Source organism: Cygnus atratus, chromosome 5, assembly GCF_013377495.2.
Source record: "Cygnus atratus isolate AKBS03 ecotype Queensland, Australia chromosome 5, CAtr_DNAZoo_HiC_assembly, whole genome shotgun sequence".
NCBI lineage: Eukaryota > Metazoa > Chordata > Aves > Anseriformes > Anatidae > Cygnus > Cygnus atratus.
This window is the reverse complement of record NC_066366.1, coordinates 49,368,881-49,391,286: the sequence shown is the minus strand read 5'-3', so window position 1 is coordinate 49,391,286 and position 22,406 is coordinate 49,368,881. Positions and strand designations below refer to the sequence as shown.

The window sequence follows — 22,406 nt, the reverse complement described above, 5'->3', positions numbered from 1 at the left end:
TAACCCTGGATTTTGGCAGCTTTATGTAATGCAGAACATAACGACTAGACTCGTGCTGCAGAATACAAGTGCTCTTGAAAATGGATGCAAAGGTTAAAAAGAAAATGAAATTAAAATCCTGGGGTCTTTTTTGAGAGAAGCTGAAGTAAAATGAGTATGGTGCCTTGTGTATGTGATTATGACCTGTAACAAATGAAAATCCTTTAAAAATCTTAAGTTGTTTCTTAGAAAGATGCGTTATTAAATGTAGGCGCTGAGCCTTCTCTGGGATTTTCTGCTCAGCAGGATAAAGAGAAAGTGGAGAGCAAAGGGTAGTAGCTTCATTCATACCGAACTCTCAAACTACTGCAAGCAAAGAAAAGAGAATTGCCCATTGGCAGCGACGTCTTTGGGATGCTTTATATTTTAGTCTGCTGCATGAACATCTATCCCGCTATGTCTTTCACATGGAAAATGAATTTCTTCTCGTCTGTGAGAGACTCGCAAAGTATTTGTAGGGGGAGAGCTATAAAAGTACACCAATTTTATGGAAAATAACGTGAGTGTGTTGGCTAGCTGACAGGGATGTATTTACAGAATATTCTGTTACTCAAGCTTAAGAAACAGGCATTGAGGACGGGGTATTCACTTCAAGACCAGGCCTTACGTACTGCCAAGAGAAATATAATTGCTGTTTCACAGTGTACAGAGCAGGGGTCATCCTACAGATTTAAACGCAAATTCAAGTAAGCATCTAGCTCAGCCTCGGGAGGGAAGACTGGGAACTGAATAAAACGCGGGGTGCAGAGGAGTTTTGATTTCAGAAGATGCTGAGCTGTCCTCCGCATGCCCTGGGCATGGCTCTTGGTTGTTATCAGTCTGGCTTAGACGCGCCTTCATCTTTGCCTTAGCCAGCAGCAGCCGTGGCAGCGTCATCCTTCTCAGGATCTCGCTCAGGTTGCCTTCTATGGCAGAGATGAGCTCGGATCCCTCTAGGAAGCAGCATGTGTTTGCTTCCCTTTGCGGTAAGAGTCAGTCACAGGGGGGCCAAGTCCCTGCCTCTTCCAGTGATGGAGTTTCCCGAGCTGGTTGTTCCAGTAAAACACCCGTGTGCCTTTTTCTGTGCTGTCATGGATAATTTATGGTTAAAGTACGTGTGGGTATCCCAGGTGTCCTGTCTTCTCCCGAAGCGTTGGTAGATGCTTGCCTTCTTTCCCAGGCTCATACACCTCCATCAAAATGTGGCCGAGTGAGGAGGGCATGTTGGTAACAAAGGGATCTCTGTTTTGATGGTTTCTTCAGCAGTGAGCCTCAGAGCTAATAACTTACCTTCCCTTAGTCTGCTGGAGAGTAAAGCCTGTGTCCTCGTGCCCCAAGTAGGACTACAGAGGGAAATGGAAGTGTTTGGATCTATGGAGCGCGTTTAGTTGGTGCTACCCCAGACGTCCAGTAATGACTGCAGTAGGTGCTCTGAACTAAAGGGCACCTCCTCGATTTCTCATTCAGAGGGAGCAGCAGGGCGGGAGCCCTGTTAAACTTCATCTCGGCTCTGTTCGTCACCGCCTGTTCCTACCTGAACCTGAGCTGGTGCTCGCTGATGGATGACGTACGCAGGATGTCTGCCTTCTCTGTGTAGTGCTATAAAAGTAGTCCGTGAAAGTAAACACCATCTACGCAGGAAATAACGCTGCAGTAGCAACAGATCTGTGTGAGGGAGACAGGTCGCTGCCACCTGCTCTCTGCTGGTACCCTCACTCGGTGCCGCCTTGGCCCTGGCTCCGTGGCACTTCGAGAAGCAGCGGCAGAGCCCACACGCAGTGAATATCGCAGTCGTGTCCCGTGCAGCACTACTGAACCTGCAGGCGTCGTCTGTTCGTAAAAACCTTGGCACGTTCTCTGCTCCCCCGTTTAGTACAACACCAAATCTCCTGACGGTTTCCTGCCTTTGTACTCTCCTATGTGCTGTGCAGACAGTTCCTCAGAAACCTAATGAGACCATTAATAAACGCTTGACGGAGAAGCCTGAAATGTTGATGTTACGTGCCTGGAGACTGGGAAATATCGGCACCTGCTGTGATCCTCTTGTTCCGCACACTGCTTTTTTTCCGCTTTCTCAGCTGAGCGGCGCAATCAATTTCTCTTCCCGCAGAGATGCCCCGAGGAGGGCTCGGTGCGGTCCCTCCTGTTGTTGGGCTAAAGCCCTGGGCTTCCCGAGGACAAGCTCCGTGTCAGGCTGAGACTTCGTAAGCTCCTGCCAGTTTCCAAGTTTTACGACGCCTCTGACTCCTATTGCATCTTGGAAACAAAATATTCCCCCTACTCTCGGAGGGAGAATCCCCCTCGAACTGGCAGCGTGTCGTCTTCTGGCACGGCATGAATGAGTTTCTGCAATTGTCTGTGTAGCTCTCGGGCTGCTGCGCTCAGTGCATAAATGTGACTGATAGCCAGGCTCACGGGAGCAGAACAGGCTGGTATTGCCCGGATTTGTGCCCCTGTAGGGTACTGATGTGCCCTTGTTTACAATGCGTAGGATTCCTTCTCTAGTGCTTTTCCATGCTTGCGGAGCTGAATTTAGCAGCACCGAGAAGCAGCAGCACCCCCCACGTTAAATCCTGCAGGGAAGCTGTGATGTCAGGTTTTGGAGGATGTTCCCTGCGAGACAGAAAGTGCCTTGGTGCTGCTGCTTAGTGCAGTGTTGGGGTTTACAGCATCCTGCCCACAGTGGCCTCACGCCTTCTGGTGCCCTTTTCTCTGGTAATGGGAAGGGATGGAAATTACCCATGAAAACTGTATGTACTTGGCTTTGTTGCTTACCGCGTGGTGCATGGGTTTCTGCTAATGCATGGCGCCAGCGCTGGCCTCAGGGAAGAGGAAGAAAAGCTAAAATGTTCGTGTTGGGGCAAAGCTGTGGTCTCGGAAGTCTTGTGTTTGCATAATCTCATCTTCTCCAAATATGAGCTGGAGCCCGGAAGAGAAGCTCCCCTGCCCCAGCGAAGCGATGTGTTTGCACAGCACGTGTCAGGCTTGTTTCTGGAGTGCTTGGAGTGCTGATCCTTGTGTTTGAGGGGGCTCTGCAGAACTGAGCATGCTTGGGTACCTGCACCGTGCTGGTGACAGCTACAAGCAGGGGAAATCATCCGTGGGCACAAAGGCCAGAAAACCACAATAGTAATCGCAACAATGCAAGAACATGAAGTTAAAAGCAAACAAACGGGCATGGATTTGAGCTTCCAGAAACAGAAAAGTCTCATCTAAAGCATGCAGCAGTGAGTCTTTGTTGGGTGTCTTTGCAAATCTTAACGTTATTTAAGATCACGTTCTGCATTCTTAGAATAAGCTAACATGCTTATGCTCCATGTGCTGGTCATAGTTTTATAAACATCTCCACTGCACTTTTTTAATTCCAGTATCTGTTTCCTTTTCCTGTATCTAACTGCCTCACCAAGCATCGTTCAGCAGCTGCACTGTGAGGCTGGTGACTCAGGGCCAGGAGCTGGGAAGTTCGTGGTTCAGGTGAAATCACACAAAAAAGATGAGGTTTTCTACCCATCTGCAGGCTGTCTGTTGGGCAGACAGCCTTTAGTGTTTTGTTTCTTATTTTCACTGACTGTGAAATGGAGTGGTGATGAGGAGTGCCTTTGTAAAAGGGCGTGATCTCCAAATGAGGAGCGCTGCGTGCGGGCTCGGCAGAAATGCTGCTATATTCTGGTCCTGAACCTGGTCCTGACACCCACTGTAACAGTGCTCAGTTCACTGAAGTGGACCCACTTCAGCTTCCCTGGTAGTAACGTGAAAGTCCCACTGGATAGCCCAGGGACGTGGAAAGAATCCTTAGTGGATGTGAAGCTTTGTGTATTTGAAAAAATTAGCATAAATGAAATGTACCTCAGTGACAGACGCCTGGGTTTTCTGCGAGCATTCTTTCATGAGCATTTTAGCTAGTTGAAATGTTTATTCCTAGTATTTACTGTTGTGGCTTTGTTTTTATTTTTTTTTAATCATTGCAAATACAAGCTAATTCTTTTCATTTAATAGGAATCAGATTAGCAAAGTTTTGAATGAAAGACATGACTGCATGTCTCAGAAATCTACTAATTGCCCTGGAGTATTTAGCTTTCCCGGAGCTACAGACAAGTTCCTCATTTTGGAAATGCTATTGCCCTGAATGTCTTCTATCGCCCGGACTTTGTTATAGCATTCTCAGTCTGTCACAAAGAAAATGACTACCCAGATTCTCGAAGCCTGGAAAAAGGTCATTAACTACATCAGACTAAAAGGAAATAGCATGTCTACGAAATCAAAGATGTTTTATACAAACCATGATGGGTCATGCTGAGAGCTGTCTAGCTTGTTGAGCTTAGCAATGTTTCTCTGCTTGAAAATTAGCCAAGAATTTAGCTCTTTCCATAACTTCTAATCCACCTACACAGCAGAGCTCAGATTCTACAACCGGCATGGTATAAATCCAGTATTTTCCTGACTGGATGGTCCTTAATGCTCGTTTGTTTCCACGTAATTAAGAATAGAGTTTAGCCTGTGATATTACTTAGCCTGTTAGTAACTTGTAAATTCCTTCATGCAGGCTGTGCCCTGAGTAGAGCACGGGATTTCAACACACCGTTGCTGCTGCCCACCCAAGAGTAGGTGGGAGGACAGCAGGTGTAAATGAAGTTTTCTCAAAGAAAAACATTTCCTGAAGACAAAGGATGTTTCTTTTCCTTTAGAAAAGGTGAAAACTGGGAGTTGACACTGAACAGAAGGGGAACATCGCCCTTTGCTGATCAGATAGTCTGAGCTGCAGTGTGGTGGTGTTCCTAAATGAATCTGCCCGTGTGGCTCAAGGCATCTTCCAGAGGGTCCGTCTGTATGTCACAGGCGTGATCCTGGCAGTGGCTGGTGTGAAAGGGGAAAACTTGGCTGTTTTGTTACAAACTTTTAGGGCTCCCAGCCCCCTTTGTAAGAATTAGCTAATGGACGGATATGGGACAGGCTGACCTTCTAGGAGGCTGTGTTCCTGTATTTCTCGGTATAGGTGCAGTGCTTCTAGGAATTATGGACAGGTAGCCAGGAGTTCAAAAGCTTTCTTACGCAGCTCCCCACGCTCACTCAGCACCCTTTAATGTTTCAGTGTTCCAGCCTGTGGCTGCATTGTAGCTCAGTTTTCTTTGGCTCCTTCCTGATAATTGAGGCTTCTTCCTCATGAGGTATTGTTGGTCTTTTTCATATGTACTTCACTGAGAAGACTCACATACTTAAGACACTTCTGTACAGCTTTCAAGCTATTAAATAGGAGAGATGTCAAAGAGATCCAACCATCCAGGGAAAGGAGAAAAAAGTGATTGTGTAAGCTTGAGTTTTGGCAGAGGAGGCTTGAGGAAAGACCCGGTTTTAGAGCTGTCACAGAAAAAAGTTTATCTTGAGAAAGTGTTTGAAAAGATGGCAGTGTAGGTAGGTAGGGGAAGGGATGGAATGGCAAGAGGCCCGAGCCACCAGTTAGCACGGCAGGTGGCTGTGGGGAAGAGGGAAGGAGCTGAAGGTCCCCTGAGGGGACAAACCAGCAATGTGTGAGAAGGCCTGGGGACAGTCCTTGAACTAAAGGACCCCCAGGATGAGAGGACCGAGACAGTGAATGCTTTCCTACCAGCACTCCTATCAGCAAGGGAAAAAAGGAGACTAATAGAGAAGATGTGGGCGTTATATGTAGAAAACACAGCAATGTTTGTGTTGTGTTTTTTTTAAAGTATTTTAATCTGTAGGAAAAGCACTTCCCGTGCACCTTCAATTCTGACTAATTGGGTTTTAGACATCACACTCTTATATCAAACCTTAAACACATAAACCAATACAAAAAAAAAAAGTATGCCTCGGTACGCTTGGTCCTTTTATCAGCAGATGGGAACGACTTGCTGAAGCTGGTACAACTCGTCCAGCTTAATGCCATACAAAGATACATAGGAAAAAGATTGTTCCCACTGCTTCAGCCCATACCAACCAGCTAGTCAAGAACGGGACGTGTAATCCAGGGTTAATATGTTATAACCAAAAGATTCAATAAGCAGCAGCAAGCCTGTGCCGAGGAGCCCAAGATGAAACCACAGAGACATGCTTACAGTCAGATGGAACAGGGTAATATTTTCTTTCTCTTTTAAACTAGTAAGATTATTTGGGAGTTTATTGTTGCTAACATGGAGAATATGATTCAGGAGACTATTTGTCTTGGCTAGCATCGCTAGATATAAACTGAGCAAACCAGCCACAAGCTCTCTGTCATTCCTGGGCTTTACTTAGGGTGTTTTTGCATACAGACATCTCCTCTCTTGCTGTCACGCTTCTTTGATAGGAGATGGTGGCAGGTTCATGAATTCTGGCTTCATGTAGTAACTCAGATACGGGTATGTATTTCTTTGAGTATTCATAATATGCAGGTCAGCATTGTGTAGTGCACGACAGAAATACACATTTCAGGAAAACAAGGAAGATTCTTTTGACTGACTGCAGCAGCTGTTCACATGATGGTAATTGTTGAGCAGCTAAGGGCAGGTCATTGTACCTGACGTTATCTAGCTAAAATTTGCTTGTGTACTTACTACTAGGTGTCTGCATTCCTCTGCAATCACTGAGCAGAGATACGTATGACCGTGAGTGATTAATCCTAAACTATTGAACATATAAGGTAAAGAATGGTCCAAAGGTGCCCATTTCCACTGGCTACACTGGTACACGGACAGCTAGCATAGACAAGGTGTTGGACTCGATGATCCTTGTGGGTTCCTTCCAGCACAGGATATTCTATGATTTATGAGGTGGGTGAGATGCATGCCCCCTTCCACCATGGCCATATGTCAGCAGGCAGCAGCTGAGCTGCTTGCAGGAGGCTGCAGTCGCTGCACGCCTGGCTCCTGCTGCTGCCACCGGTGCTGACAAGATGGTGAAGGACTCTGTCCCAGCTGGGTTATCCTTCCTTCCCATACATTTTTGTTGCCAGTCCTCCTGCACAAGTTGTTGGAGGAGATCAAGTGCTAGGCCTGCTGCTTTGAAGCACCGAGGTTTTCAGGGCTAGACTCTTCCAGAGGGCGACATGTTGGATTGGGACGCAGCAATAGACTCCAGTGGGATTTTTTGTGCTATGGCCGCAGAGTATTATAGAATCGTAGTGCTTTGGGTTGGAAGGGACTTGTGAAGATCATCTAGCCCAACCCCACCGCCATGGGTAGGGAGATCTTTCACTACATCAGGTCACCCAAAGCACCATATCAATGGAGATAGTCTGACAGAGTACATGGCTGCAGAGAGTGCAGACCCAGGGGATTACTGGCTGGTGAAAGAGACCGGGTTCTAGAGTAATCCCTTTGTACAGTTACTTGCATAGTTTGGGGAGAGCTTTCACGTGGGGTTTGGCTGCATGCTAAACACGTGGAGAGGGGTGGAATTTCTGGCACAGGGGTGTGCCCTTTTGTGTCCCTCCATGTGAGTTGTTTGGGAGGATTGGTTTGGCTTTGTTTTACAATCAAAACATGTCGTCCATCTCAGCCTGCTTTAATTTCTGCTGTTTCGGACACGAGACGTGTTTCTCAGAGGGAATTTTCGAACCAACCCCACCGCCGCTTCAGGGCCCCCCGGGCAGCTTTGCCTCCCCGTTGTGGGTGCAGCAGGGTGACCGGGCAGGCACTCCTGTTGTAGCAGATGGGTATTTATGGAGTCCCTTAAATCAGGCTATATCTAAACCTGTCTAGAGGTCCTGAACCTTGTTGCTCTCTAGGGAGATGGTTATATTCATCTCCGTAGGGCTGGAAGGCAAATATATGCAAACAGCTAGCATAGCAAGCACAGGAGAAGTGGTACTAAATTTGAGCACTAACTGTGAAGACAGGGTCTCCAGTTACTTTTGCCAACGCTTGCACTTCCCGCAGGAGGAGACCACAGAAGGGTTTCTGTATATGAGATGGTCAGAAAGCCATCTGCCAACTGCTTTCACTAAGGAGCAGGAGGCTCCTTGCTGCTCCTCGCTGCTTGATGCACCCAGCCTCAGACCTGTGGCTCAGGCACTGATGGCACCAACGCCGGTGCCCGAGCCCCAGCCTCACGGTGTGAGGGAAGGGGTCCAGCAGTAGGTGTTCCCCAAGGAGCATCATGTGGCTGTGCTATTCATATGAAATAGAAACCAATTTCTTCTGGATATCGACAGAGGGCTGCCCTCTTAGCAGACGACACAAGCAGAAATACAGAGCTCGGACACCTGCACCATGGAATTTGCAAGCCACTGCTTTTCCTTTTTCATGACAGCCCGAGTCCTGGCGATCGGTATTTCCTCCTTGCAGTCTGGCAGCGGAGGGGTAATAGTGTCAGCTCACTCAAACAACGCGGCTTCTGGGGTACCCAGGAAGGTCTGCTGGTCCTTGCCCCCGATACCTTTACATATGTGTAGTACATTGTTTTTGATCATCTAGGATCCAGTGTGGGAATGCTGCAATGTCTACCCAGAGTGTTTTGCAGTTACTTAGGGGAAAAAAAAGCGCGGAGCCATCTGAAGACTTTTTAAAGGAAGAAATTAACCCAATGTAAACAGAGTGGTGTGTGTGCATTCCTCTGCTAGTTATACTAACATAATTAAGACAGAAAAACATACACCAACAAAGCTTTCCCACGTAGCTAGGCCTTTGCTTTTTCCTTTCCGGTGTTAAATAAAAATGCCCAGAGCTTGTTTGTCTAAAGTTATTTTTCTCGGTGGTTTCAAAGTGGGCTCTATCCACTCCACTTTGGAAAACCATCAAGTTGCAGCAGAGCCCGCAGAGGCAGCAGCCTTGGGATGTGTGCTCCAGTTGTGTCCACTGCAAGCACATGCAGAACAGAACCCTCTGAGGCCAGAAGCAGGGCTCCTGTTAGGAAAATTACATTTTTCCTAAGCATTTCAGAATTGTCTACAGATATTCTTTAAGGTATTAACTTCAAAATACAAAATGTTCCTTAATTAAAAAAAACACTGTTCATTTGGTTGTTCCTTCCACACCACAAAGTTCAAGCTCTGAGCTATGAGAACTGTAGGTGGTAAATGTCCCCCATATATTAGAGAGGTTTGCTAATCTGAGGAAAGGCAGTGTAGGGCAGGATGTTACTTTTTTTTGTTAGATCTAAACTTAGGGCTCATGGTCATTTGCATATGTTGTTGAGTTGATTCTTAAGTCTCTGCTTGGGTTTATCTATCCTTGTTTAAAGATATGTTTGTTTCAGACTAAACAGCTATTTCCGCTGTTACTGAAATACCATGTTCTTGTGTTTCATTCGTGATGCAGCGAGACATCCATTGCTAGTGCATAGTTTTGTTCTGAGAAGCTGCTTTACATAATGAAACACAAATAAAAACAGCGATGACTAAGTCTCTGGAAAGTCCTTTTGACTTCACAGCACCAAGGTGGCCCCGCGTTGTGTTAGGCTCAGGCTGGACCCTTGAAATGTCAGGCTGGAGATGCTCAGCTCAGTTGCTGTCAGCCCTGCTCAGTGGCACAGTGACAGCGATACGCCTCTCCTATTCGTGCTCTCCCAAGATCTTGCTGTGCTTTATAGATCCGCGTGTAAGCTCTTGCACCTCACGGCATGCTCACACACACGTGAGTTGGTGAGGCAGCGATGGGTAAGTGGTTATTCACATTTCCCCCGGCGCCAGCAGTGAGGTCTGCACTAGAAGCCAGGAGCCCTGTTCCTGCCCGGCGTGAGCTGGAGCAGAGCTGCTGCAGACGTGGTGCTCTGCTTGGCTCTGCTCTGCTTGGCTCTGCTCTGCTCCAGAGGCTTAATCTGGCCGTGGGCTGGTGCTGTCAGAGCCCACTCCTGCACGGCCAGCCCTGAGAAGCCCCTCTGCCTCGGGGAAGCTGTATATCACAGTCCTTGGGGGCTGCTGCTTTGCCTCTGACCCAGCATGTACAGCTTGGAAGTGGTATTTGCTGAAAGCATGGGACATGCGTTGTGTAGTCTCTCGCAGGATTTAGCTTCCAAAAGCTCATTAAACTGATCTGGTTAAGGGCCATCAGCCCTGTTAGATTAGAGCTATAAAGAGCTTCCGTTGACTCTCTGCTCTTCTGGGTACTCTAATGTCTGCAAATGAACTCTGTCATGGACAAGAAAAAGCTGCCTGTGTTGTGTCTGGCATCATCCCCTCATCCCCCCTGACAAATACTCGCTGGTGGTTTTATTTTTTGGTAGACGATATACTTTGTATGAGACATGGAGAGGGATTCTTCAGCCAACAGGAAGTAACTCAATTAAATCAATAGAGTTGCATGCAAATAAAAACAGTAGGGATTTCGGTGTCGGGCCTTCAAGGCTCACCTTATATTCCTCAGTGTGATTAGCGTCCTACTGCATGGAGCAAACTGCTGCTCTGCTGTGAGCTGAATTTCTCATGTGTATCAATTGGCTACGAGGATCCTTCATCCTACAGTGTCTGTTCAAGCACACGAGAGCCCTGGTGCTAACGCCTTTCCTTCAAGTTCCAACACATAGTATGTAGCAGCATTTTTGCACCGAATCTGGTGCTCCCTGGCCATGTTCGAGCTGTGTGTGTTTGTACAGAGAAGTGCAGGCCACCACCTGCTGCTCTCACCCACCATCTAGGCCAGAGGGATGCAAACCAGCATCCCATCAGCTCCTGTCCTGGAGGTGTGTAGTTTGCAGGTGGGAGTTCAGCTTGGAAATTGTTTTGTAACAGTCTTAAGTAGTTTCTTAGCCAGTATTTGGGCAGAGGAAGCATGAAATTAGCTGCGCTGGACCGTTAGATAACTGTTGTGTTTCAGAGGAGGGAGTTGTCGTTCATTTATCGTTCTGTGTACTAAAGCAGTCCGGGTTGGTGAGAGTGCTAAACTTGGAGGCTTTTCTTGCTTCAAACTGGCAGTTGTAACTATCGTTACTATACCTGGGTATATAGGTAAGTACGTGAAACACAGCAGGTAGAAGTTACTGTTTGGAGACCATTGAGTTGCCTTTAATTGGGGTTCAGGTATTCTACGTTAACATCAAGCATACTTGCAGAGCAGATTTTGCGTTCTCTCTTTTCTGGAAGTCTCTTTGGGGTCTCACGGATATTAATACTTGCAAAGCCAGGGTTCTGAGTGGAACATTACTGGGGTAAAATGCAGATAAAGTCTTCCTTGAGCCTGCCAAGTAATCCCTTTCATTTTTTAACTTGATGAGGAAAATGGCTTTCATTCTTCCTGTAACGCTGGAAACGTTCCAGTCTGTAAAATGATTCCCTGAGTTTTGGTACAGCTTCATTGCTCTAAAGAATAAATCTTACAGTTTCAACACAAGCGGTTCTAGCAGTTTTTTCCACCCTTTGTCATGATTTATTGGAGAGTTTTGCCTGAGATAGTTCTTTACACAGAGCCTAAGAAGCGCCAGAAGTTTTTTATTCTTCTGCTGGAAAGCTGGTCCATTTCCCCCGCTTCTGTTGCCAGGTATGTCAGAGTGCCTCCCTAAGAGCCTCTGCTTGTGGTGCTACTATGAAACCTGAAAAACAGTGGAGGGGGATGAGGTCTGTAGATAGTCCACTCTCAGGTGATCCTCTTACACTGCAGGAAACAGAACAGGCTTTAAGTTGGGGGCACAGTAAGTGTAAGCATAGCCAAAATGACGCATTCTCAAGCACCTGAAGTCAAGTACTTTAAAAACAGGGGGGGTGGGCAGGGAAGGGTGGAAGAGTTTTCTTGTCTGTTTAAATTAAACTGCAAAGCTTCCTGTTCCTTATGTTTGCAAGGTGGTGGCAACCGTTCTTACTCACTGAAAAATTAGGCAATTTGATGATCAACACACATCTCCCAGTCTCTCTTCTGATCTGCCTCCTGAATGAGATAATCTTTCACCTCTTAACTTGTTGCATTTCCGTGAGCTCATGTTATCAGCCGTGTCAATGAACGTGTTTCACCACAGGCCTGTTTTAACTTAAGGCATGTCTGTAGTTGCACTGGTCTGCTTCCAGATACCCGTGAGGCTCAAACACAGTGAGTAAGCTGAACGCTTGTTTGCAAAGCCTGCTGCTTTCCACCTAACTGCCCAAGAAAGGTGAATTCCTTTCTTGGGAATCAGACAGGAGCACCCTGTTTCTGAGGAAAGTGGGCATAAGATAAAAATCTGGATCTAAAAGGTAGGGGAGGACACTGTGCGGACCATAGCTTTGTGAAATGGTTATTGCTGAAGAAGAGTTCAGCAAGGGAAGCTGGGGGCAAAAACCTCCATTAGGTTGGCTTTACTTTGGCTTTCTTCTTTATTTCTTCTTCAACTTCTATCATTGCTCCCCAACATAAGCTGAATTTATTGTGTTCAAACGCCATCATTAGCACTCCTAAACTGCATGTAAATGGTAGGTTCCTGGGATTTTTTTGAATAGTTTCTTATTTATACTCAGTTATGAGATTTCCTGACTCACTGGCCAGGTGCTTCAAAATCATCAGTTTATTAGACATCAAGACTGTTGCTTCTGCAGATGATCGTTTAGCATAGATATGCAGTACAAAATTCCTTGTATTTAAAGGTATGGCAAGATTAGCACCATGCCCACAAAGCTAAGTCTGCTCTGCCCTCTTGTGTCTTTGTAATATGCTGCTAAATGCACCCCAAATACAGCTGCTTTGTCATAAGAATTGGAATTTTCCCCCTACAGACTTAAAAATAAGATGCAAACCTGTGGATATTCAGATCTGGTTTGATCCTCCAGTGATATGTAAGAATCAACATATGTTTGAGCTAGATGTGTTCTGCCAGTATTCTACAGACACCGAAATTTGTGAAGTAAAAACAACTTGAGAGTATTTTTAATACAGCTCAGAAATACAGGAATAAGCCTAATAGAACATTATAAAGCTGTGGTTTTAATGAAGCTTTGATTGAAAAATGAAATACCAGAGAAAGCGGCAGGGAAAGGATTCTTGCAAATGATAAAGACTAGGCTGCTGTCTCTCCAAGTCCTGGGTTGGCTTAGCTTGGCTAACTCCTCGACATACTGTCATGACCATAGCAGAAGTAACAAGTCCAAAGCTATGAAAAGTTTACAGAGATTAAAGTGATTCTGAAGGGCAAAAAGAATATCATGTAGTGATTTAAATTAAGATACCTCCAAAATAAAGTTCAGCTGCATGCTAAAAAAAGAACCTGCCAGCTTGTCTGTGTGTTTGGTTGATGTTTTTTTTTTGTTGTTGTTGAAAATGAACTTAGGAGGCAGGGGTGAGCTGGAAGTTCAGATTTCCTCCCCTTATTGTATTAGGAGAAAAAGATGCTGTACCGGCCATGCATCCTCTCTATCCCCATAGGAGCAGAGTGCAGTAGTGCAAACTGGTGGCAGCTACAGTGAAGCACAGTTTACTGAAAATCTCCATTTATTTTTAAAGAGGCTTAAGCGTCTTCAAATCACCGAACCAACTATTCTATTAGAGTGGCTTTTTCCACTAAAGTAGGAAGTTTAGAGTTTGATAAGGTCTGCTATAAATCTTTCAGTTAGCTTAAGGCTTAACATTTGCTCTGTGAGTGTTTGATAGTGACTGACCTGAGCCAGTCCTGATTTTGACAGGTTGGTTTTCTACTTATCTTAATGGGTGTTCACAGCAGACACCAGCGCTATTCAGGAGGAGCTTTGTCACTTCTCTGTGTAGAGCATTGTGTGAAGAGCCCGTGCATCCTGTTTCTTCGGAAATAATCCTGGTAGCCTTTCCAGTCACAGAGAGCAACTCAGGCAGAGCTGTGCTCTATTGTGCTTCCACAGAATTAGGGGATCACACCTCCAGGTGCTTTGGGCCAAGTCTGTCGCATTGCCAGGGGATTCCAGGCCTCCTCTTGTGCTCTTTTAACAAACTGCTTCCTCCCTCCTGTTTCAGAAATTCACTGCAGGAACTCCTTTTACCCTTCTCTCTTCCTCATTGATGTACCCCTCCTTTGGTGCTCCTCGTGTCTTCTGGGGCTAAACAAAGATGCTGCTGCTAAAGAGGCAGTACGGAGCCTGGCCAGAAGATAAAATAATCCTGAGTAAACGCCTTTTGTTTTTCCAGTAACTTTCTCAGGATTTTGGTTGCTGATGTTCAGACCGAAGCTTCAAACAGGTAGTTTGTTTAGGTGGTGTAATGACCTCAGTAGCATCAAAAAGACTTTTCCCTGAAACTCTCCTTAATCTAGCTTCATAGAGCACCCCTTCACCAAGGATAGGTGAAGCCTTCTCCCCACTTTGCAATGGGAACTCTGGGATAGGACATGCGTGGTGGTCATGGTCTCATGGCAAGGGGCTGATGGCAAGGGGCTGAGAACAAATATCTGTTCCTCAGTGTGTCTGCTCTGCTTCCTAATCCCTAGGTTAGACAGTGAAGGATGGTGAATTACTATGTAGGGACACATGTTGAGACTATAAATCTGACGTTTAATAGGCAATGGCATCCTTGTGGTTTTGTTCCTAGCCACAGGTTTTGTGCTATCTTCACAGAAAATCTGTGACCATGAACTGTGTTTTTTTTAAATCCTTTTCTGAAGAAGTGCAGTTTTTTGATTTATGAATGCAGAGCATTGGAGCTGCAATTTGTTATTTGCTGTTTTATCTCTCCAAAGTTGTAAAGACCACAGAAATCTGAATAGGAAAATATGTTTCTGTTCATTTGTTCTTAGGGTTTATTTTTTTCCACAGTGATCCACAGCTGTCCTCTGCACTTCCCAACTTTTTATAGTGCAAGGACTACCTACCCTTATTGAAAACCATCCAGAGACTTGTACAGCGCTGTCACGGTGGTTTCTGTTTATTATCACTTAAGATTTGCTTAAACTAGGAACAGACATCTATTACTGTTAGTTTTCCTTTATCTATTTTGCCTACCTGCTGCATGGGAGTGTGTGTTCAGTGCTGGGTTTCTTGTGCCTTCTTCCTTTGGGGGTTTGGGTATTTTGTAATCGTTTTGCAGTCTGTCTGCAGGCCACCAACGATGCACAGGGCCTGGGTAGGGGACCACTGCTCAACATCTCGTTTGGGCAAGTCTCAGGCAATGTCAGCCAATTCTCACTGCCAGAAAACTTATTTTTTCCCCAACCAGTTCTCAGTCTGCATCTTCCACATCTTCACATCCCATTGCCCCGTCACTATCGTTAAACCTCATCTATAATAATCCCCTCCATGGCACCAACACCTAGCTATGAATACTCTTTCACCTCTCTCCTGTTGTTTAGCAGTGCTAATCGTGCCATACGCTAGCCTTCATCAGTCGGGTGTTCCTCCTTCAACCTCAAGTTGCTCCGTTGGAGCGGAGCACTGCGCTGACAAAGCTCAGGCCAGAGCAGGCCTGGCTGGGAAGAACAGAAGAACAGAAACGATGGTTAAAAAAGATCAGCATAGAGAAGAAATGGGGATGGGGGTGAGAGGAAATCCAGAAAGTAAAATATCAGGGAGAGAGGGAGCACCCTGTGAGATTCAGATACTCTTGAAGAAAAGGGAGAAGAAATTAAAATACAGAAAGCAGACACTGCAAAGTATGTGCCAAGACACACAATAAAGATAAGGACAAAGATGGCGGTGGGGACACAGTGACAACATTTTGACCTTGCATTTAGTGATGATGTGTTGTTTCTAACAACAAGAATGCTACAGATACGTTTGGTAGTTGTCTGAAGTGGGAGCTGAACCCTCTCCCTGTCTGAGTAGCCTTTCCTCATTGCCAGCTCTGGATTTGACATGGCCCACCTGCAGTTCTGTCTCAGTTTCCAAGGGCAGGCCTCTGACAGTCTACCAGGCAGTTGGAAAAATAAAGAAATACCACTCTGTAAATGTGCCCTATAAAAATATATAGCCTCTTTTATCACAGCGTTCCTCTGACATATGAAGAGATTTTTCTTTCTGATGTCTTCAGTTCCAAAGACTGCATGAAGATGGGGCCAGTAACGGTGGTTGTCTGCTAATCGCGTGCCCCAGTGTGCGCGCCCGCTGTGAGGGAGGAAGGGCCTGAGTTTTACTGTCAGATCCAAAGTGGAGAGCATAGAAATTGCGTTTGTAATAATCTCTCGAGAACTAAGGGCACTTGTACATCTCCACAGACAGAAGGCAAGCTAGTCTTTTCCAAACGTGCTGTTTTACATGTCTCTTCTAGTCAGGCACATCCCAAAGCGCAGCTGCGAGCTGAGGGAGTCGTGGTGGAGGCTCTGGGCTGGGTCAGCTCGGTGGCCTGACCCACCGAAATGATCCTTTCTGTGAGTGTAAGGCAGCTGTGTGGAAGGGTGCCACATCTAGTGGCACGCAATAGTTCTCAGAGGGCTTTTAGAGAAGGGTTTAGTCCTCACTAGGTCTCTGTCATGCAAATAGGAGTAGTGCTTGTTTTCAGGCTGGAGGGTTAGTGTCAACACGAAGAGTCAGTGGTGGGGCCAGGCTCCTGTTCTCACCTCTGGACTGTTATGGTCATTTGTTTGTATATTTAGTGTTGTCCTTTTGGCACTGGTTCCCTGTGGTGACCGGTCACTACAGGTTTGTGAAGGGGCAGTGACAGCAGCCAAGTGTCCGGCACCCAGCTGGCACTCGGTAGGATCCTGCTGCAGCTGCTGACCCCGGGGGGAGGCGAAGGGAAGGTTAAATGTGCCTGCTTGCTCTTGGTGGATTGTACGGGCTGATTTCATGCGGATGAACCACTACAGAGATTGAGCCTCAGCCATGGAATTAGGTCTGTCCTGGACCTCAGGGCGGAGAAGGTGTGCTGAGACTGCAGTCACTCTGCTAGCGGGAGCCTGGTGATGAGCGAGCTTCAGAATGTGTTTGCCACCTGGAGAAGGAAGAAGGGATCGCTACTGACAGCTGGAGGGCTTTTTTTAAACTGACAGCTACCTTCAGAATTGCAGTGTGTGCAATTAAACTCAGAGCAGCACTTCCTAGCTGTAGGCTGCACTGAAACCTTGGGTTGAGTGAGGGTTTGTTTGTCCTCGGGTCTGGCCGTGAATTAAGAGTCTGGTTTAGAGGCTTTAGTGGGCTAGAATTGCCTTCTTGGTGGAGAAAATGCCACTGCTGTGCAAAGTCAACAGGAGCACTTTGAGATTCTAAGAGTCTTCTCTGCTCACTTTTGTTGATCCAGGTGGTCTTTCCTAAGTACAAAGTCAAAGAGATTACTGTTTGCCCCTTCCTTCATCTCCCCATGCAAGTGTCCTGTAATTGGCAGGAACACTGAAACCTCCCTGTCTCTGATTGCTGTTTGCTTGGGAAGTGAGATGGAACCGTACATCCCTCTGCATTTGCACTCTGAAGGCAAAGTTATTTGTGAGCCCTAAGCATATGGGTAGGAGAGCTGCCAAGGCAAAGTTGTTCCCAAGTATCTGTAAACTAAATCTGATTCCTTAAATTCATCCAGCTAAGGAACTTTAGCTCTGGCAAAGGCTTGTAAATATTACAGTACCTGTCACTTTTGGATGCTGCTTTCTGTTTTCATACCAGTGAAGTGAAAACTTTGAAGTCTGGGATGTTTTGTTTAGCTTTTTAGAGGTTGACCTCAAAGTATCAATCCTTCTGCTCCGTTTAGGATGTATGAAAATAGACTTTTCTTTTTGCAGAAAACTTCTTGCAGCAACAGTATTGCTAGTGTCCTGAGTTCTTGTATGTTCTCAGAAGACTGAAGCAGGTATTGAGATATGTATACCAAAATACAGAGGTTTTTCTGTTCTTTTCAGTGTTGCAATTTCCCCTTCTGTATGAGAGAAAATGCATAAGCATATTCTTAAAATGAAGTAACAAGCATTTAAACGATGCTTATAAAGTAGTTTCTGGATGTGCAGCACTACGAGAGTATATAGTTAGTTTTGCTGGGGTTTTAGTTTACACGTACTTTTCACTTTCTGTACCATCTGCACAGCATAGCCTCCACCTGTTTGGATTCTCTGTGCTCACTGGGGTAGATATGGATGGTACTAAGTCCTGTTTTGCTTATTTTCGAGACAAGTTGCTGGTTGATGCAAATCTGTGGCTTGAGTTTGCTAGGCAAATGGTGTTCCCATCATTTTTGCTTGTCTCCAGTTGCTTCTTGGAGCAAGGTGTCACGCTGTGTCCCTTGAAATAAGACTTACAAGTGAGTTTTGGCAGACCCATTCTGAATTGTGGTTCTATACTGCGCAGCTAACTTGAGTTATAACTAATTTGTGACTCCATAGTTAAAACTCTGTGGACACAATATTTTTAAGACTGTGCTCGCTGACAAGTTAATTTCAATGGTTGCTCCTGCTTGGCTGATGTCCTTGGTTTGAATACGTCAATGTGTGCAAAGCTTTTGTCTTTGGGCTCACTAACCTGTCCCAGAGCTGTGGCTGAAGCCAAAGTTCTCTTTCCACTTGAAATCACAATCCAACCCTCTTGAGAGGTGGAGATTTATGACTGAGCACTTTGAGTCCTACAGTGCTTTCCACACATTCCTGCTGCATGCGTAGAGGAATCAAAGTTCTCCCGCAGCAAACAGGACGTGAGTCCTAGAGCATTTCAACTTACTGAATCACTAATAGGGCCGAGTTTTGACTGCAGCCATCCCACAACCTCATTTGAACACGCAAGACATCAGCAGAAACACCCTGGACCAGAACTGCTCTATTCAATTTTACCATGGTTCCTTTTTTTTTTTTCTTTTCTTTTTTCTCCTTAATCAAAGGCCAATGAACAGTTTTGCCAAGGTGTCTCAGTGGAAAGAGGTGCTCTGACTCTGGCCTTGCCAGACCAGATGGGTACTGCTTTCATGACAGGGATGTCTCAATGGACAGTGGGATGTACTGCATGTCTGGCACCTTGGCTGAAAGAAACCCACCCTGGGATCTGCCACCTGAGTGGCCCTACAGTAATGATTGCTTTGGGAGGCTGCCTGTTCCAACCACACTTGCTGACAATACAGGTTTTTGTAAAATGCCTTTGAAAATGTGATTTGAAGGTATAATATTAAGAACTAAGATCCCAGTTGCTTTTTACTTTCTTGGTTACATCTTGTGCAGCTACATATTCCTAAGTGGGTGATGGTTTTTGCCTGCCTACCTGTGAAGATGTGGACTTTGTATTTCCATTTTAGTGCATCTGAAAATTGACATTTCATCTTCTGAAATGTTTTCAGAATTGCAAATTCATGTCTGGCTGATAATCTTTCTGATGCTTTAGTATTGACTGTTAAAGTAAAGCCAAGACTCTCAAGAAGCAGTTAGTCTGGAGATAGCTTCTAATGATGCAGCTGAGAAGGTAAACCCCTGATCTTCATGTGGACTCTTTTTGTCTTGTAGATGAGAGGATCTGTTCACCACCCTTCATGGAGCTGACAAGTGCCTGTGGAGAAGATACCTTGCAGCTTATAGAGAAGAATGGACTGGCATTCCCTTTCAGTATGTAAATGGGTTTTTCATTGGTGCTTCTGGTAGGCTCTTAATATTGCACATGGTCCCTCAGGAACATTGTGGCCAACATTGCAGGAGTGTGTGGTTCATTGCCAAAGTGTACAGGTTAAAACCTTCCTGAAGCAAGTAGCTGTGAAGCAGTCTGCTTGGAATGTGGAACAAAATCCCTCCCTATCAGCTTTTACTTAGCTTTTTATTGATGTTCGGTACTTTAAACACCTCTCTACAGTAAACATGTGTTCCTGGGGTTTGCTAATAGTTCTAACAAAGTTAGCCTCTTGCCCTGAACTTGTGCAAGAAGTTTCTCCTGCCAGCTGTGTTCATTGTTTTTCTTGAGACAATCATTCCCTTGCTGTCTGCCCCTTTTTTCACCACTCCTTCCTTTCCCTGGTCCAAGCTGCAAATATAATATTTGAGGGTAGAAGAAAGAGTGTAAAACATAGCTATCAGGCACCAAAGGCCCACAGTCTCAAACAGCTGCTGTGAACTGTTTGTGCTTTTTAGCAGGTTTTGTTGTAGAACTTGTGCTTAAATTCATTCCTTTATTTGATTCTTTGCAGTATAAAGTGAGCTGAATTGGGTAGTCTGTGTTTGTTCCCTTGGCGTTTGCCTCATTTGTAAGGTTCAGAGGTAAAGTTGTGTGGAAAAAGCATGTTTTGCCCTTGCTGCCATTGCTCTCCAAAAAGAGGCAGACAGATCTCTTGAAGCTAGATTGCAAAGCAGTACTTTAGAGCTCCCTGAATGCTTTGACACCCCCTCCTCACCCCACATGCACTGTCTTCTCAGTGTTGTATCAAACAGCATAGCCTACATATTCAGAAGGCCTGAATCAATCCCTCTAAATCATGATAAAATTATAAAATAACAAGAGTGATGTGGGAGTGCTTTTTCCTGCTTCTTTTTGGTTTTCTTTCTTTTTTTTTTTCCCCTAAACTCTCCTGCTTTCCAGAGCATGTGTCTGTGAGACATCATGCACCGCTTTCCAAAATTTCCAGTTATGACTTATTTTGGACTCTAGTGCAGGTCATCTGCCTTTCATAGCTGCCTGTCCTCTTGCCTGGCAGCTTTATTCTTCCAGCAATCCCCAAAGAAGTCTTGTCTTATCCACTCCTTTACCACATGCAAGTTTTATCTCCTCTGTTTAACATATAAATACCATCAGCTCTACTCATCCTGCGGCTCCTGGGATCTTCAGCCTTTTCCTGGTTTCATAATAGCAGGACCATATATTTTCTTCCCCCCTTACCAGTTTTAGTAAGGAGACGAGAACCAGAATATGCAGAGCAGATAAGGAATACGGAGGAGAAAGCAGAACTGTAGGACTCTTTCTACTTCTTTTTCCCCCTCTGTGGTTGCCTGTGAAAAATATGTTGTATCTTAGTTTGGTTCAGACCATTTGGTTTCCTATCCTTCCCCAGGAACGTGGAAGCAGGAAAAGCAGTTGGCTTCCACTGTATCCCAGCTCCCTTGTTTCCAGGACAATGTTTTTTGTGCTACATGTAAATAGCTCCAGCCTCAGGCAGAATCCCAGACTTGTGAGGAAGCCCTCTGAGTGGGTAGGATGGCAGTACCAGCAGTGGTACTAACTCCTGAGCCGATGCTTTGCAATTCTGTCCAGTCCTACAAATGACCTCTGTTTGCAAGTCGGTTGCAGGAGGAGTTGAGAGAGGAGTGCTTGGAGCAAGCCAAGCTTTGCAGTGGCTGAGGATGCAGTTGAGGCAGAGACTGTCAGTGTTTTCTGGTACAGTCAGTGCCTTGGTCTGGTGAATCCAATGTTTGTAGGAGTGGGTGGGAATGAATTTGTAAAGGTTTTGTGTGTCCTGTCTCAGTGGTGCTTTTTTTTTTCTTTTATCTTTATCCAGTTTGTAAAACCAGAGTGGCTCATGGAACCAACTCTCATGAGGTGAGTTAAAAAAAACATTGCAGTGTTATCCCCCTGCTTCCACTTCCCTCACGCTCGTTTGTCTGGTGCTCTCTGATCCTGTAGTAGGCAGAATGAAGTCTATGCCCAAACCATTCTCCTTCCCCCTCCTCTCCCTTGGATTTAATAACACCATTATTTTTTCAAATTTATCTGAATTGTAGCTAAATCTGACTTTAACCTCTTGATATAAAAGTTCTAACTAGCAGTTTCAAGCTTCCATCGTCTAGTTTTCTTCCTTCTAGCAGTTTGGAGCCTCCAGTCAAGCTCCGTCTGCAAGGTGTCTCCTTCATCAGCCTTTCTTTTGGTGGGAAGTTACACTAAGGCGTGCATGTTTCCACCCTACGATGCTTCCCTCCAACATGTATGTGACAGTGATAAGAAATGGCTTTGTGCTGCAGATGAAGCAGAGGTGTGAGTGAAGGCAGGCTGGTTCCTCTCCTCGTGGGGAAGGGAGCAGCAAATAGCGGCTGTTTCCAGGCATGTTCAGTCGTAATAACGTGGTTGGAGCTGTGGGAAGAACAGAGCTGGTAGAATTATCTGCTTTCCCTTATTCCCGTAAGGCAATTGCAGTTAAAATGGTTCTGTATTCCTGGAAGGAGCGCATTCTCCGTGAGCTTAGCTTCCTCTAAATTTAGGCGAGCTGAGTCCTGATTTAATTCTTTTCCATTTGTGCTTCCTGCCTTCCTGCGTACCACAGCTCAGTTTTGAGAATCCTGTCCTCCCTGCTGGCTGTAAGAATGCCTGGCTTCCTTTGTTAGCAGCATGGTAATCGTTCCAGGTTTCCCAGCTGCTCCTGAAATGTGCAGTATGCTGCTGCAGCATCTCTGAAGACTGAAGGCCCTGAAGTGAAATGTCAGTCTAGATTAACAGAATGCCTACAGCTGAAATTTTGAATGGCCAGCACTTACTTTTAAAAATGCAGCTAGATTTTTCACTCATACCTTAGTGTGGATCATTTTACAAGCATGACAGACAGCCCTGTTAGTTTGCTGGAGCAGCTGCTATACATTTTTGCTGAGAGCAAAAGTGGATCGTTAATGAATTTAAAACCCTGGGTTCTCTGCTGATTTTTCTGTGTAGTTTTCTGTGTTGTTTTTCTGTCTCTGCATCTGCACCCTGAAATGTGTGAAGCTTTCAGGGACTTCCATCTCCCTGGTGAATA

The 22,406-nt window shown here is 45.5% G+C and overlaps 1 protein-coding gene across 3 annotated transcripts in view; it reads left to right on the top strand.

The window, feature by feature from the left end:
* The window catches only part of ITPK1 (inositol-tetrakisphosphate 1-kinase), a 143,084-nt gene that overhangs the window by 100,900 nt on the left and 19,778 nt on the right, over nt 1-22,406 (top strand). For 2 of the 3 annotated variants that reach the window (XM_035539324.2, XM_035539323.2), the window contains exons 6-7: nt 19,210-19,308; nt 21,183-21,223. In XM_035539324.2, the coding sequence (XP_035395217.1) occupies nt 19,210-19,308; nt 21,183-21,223 (140 nt within the window). Of the gene's footprint in view, nt 1-18,599; nt 18,834-19,209; nt 19,309-21,182; nt 21,224-22,406 lie in introns of those variants that run through there. The other variant, XM_035539325.2, reaches the window with a different exon arrangement.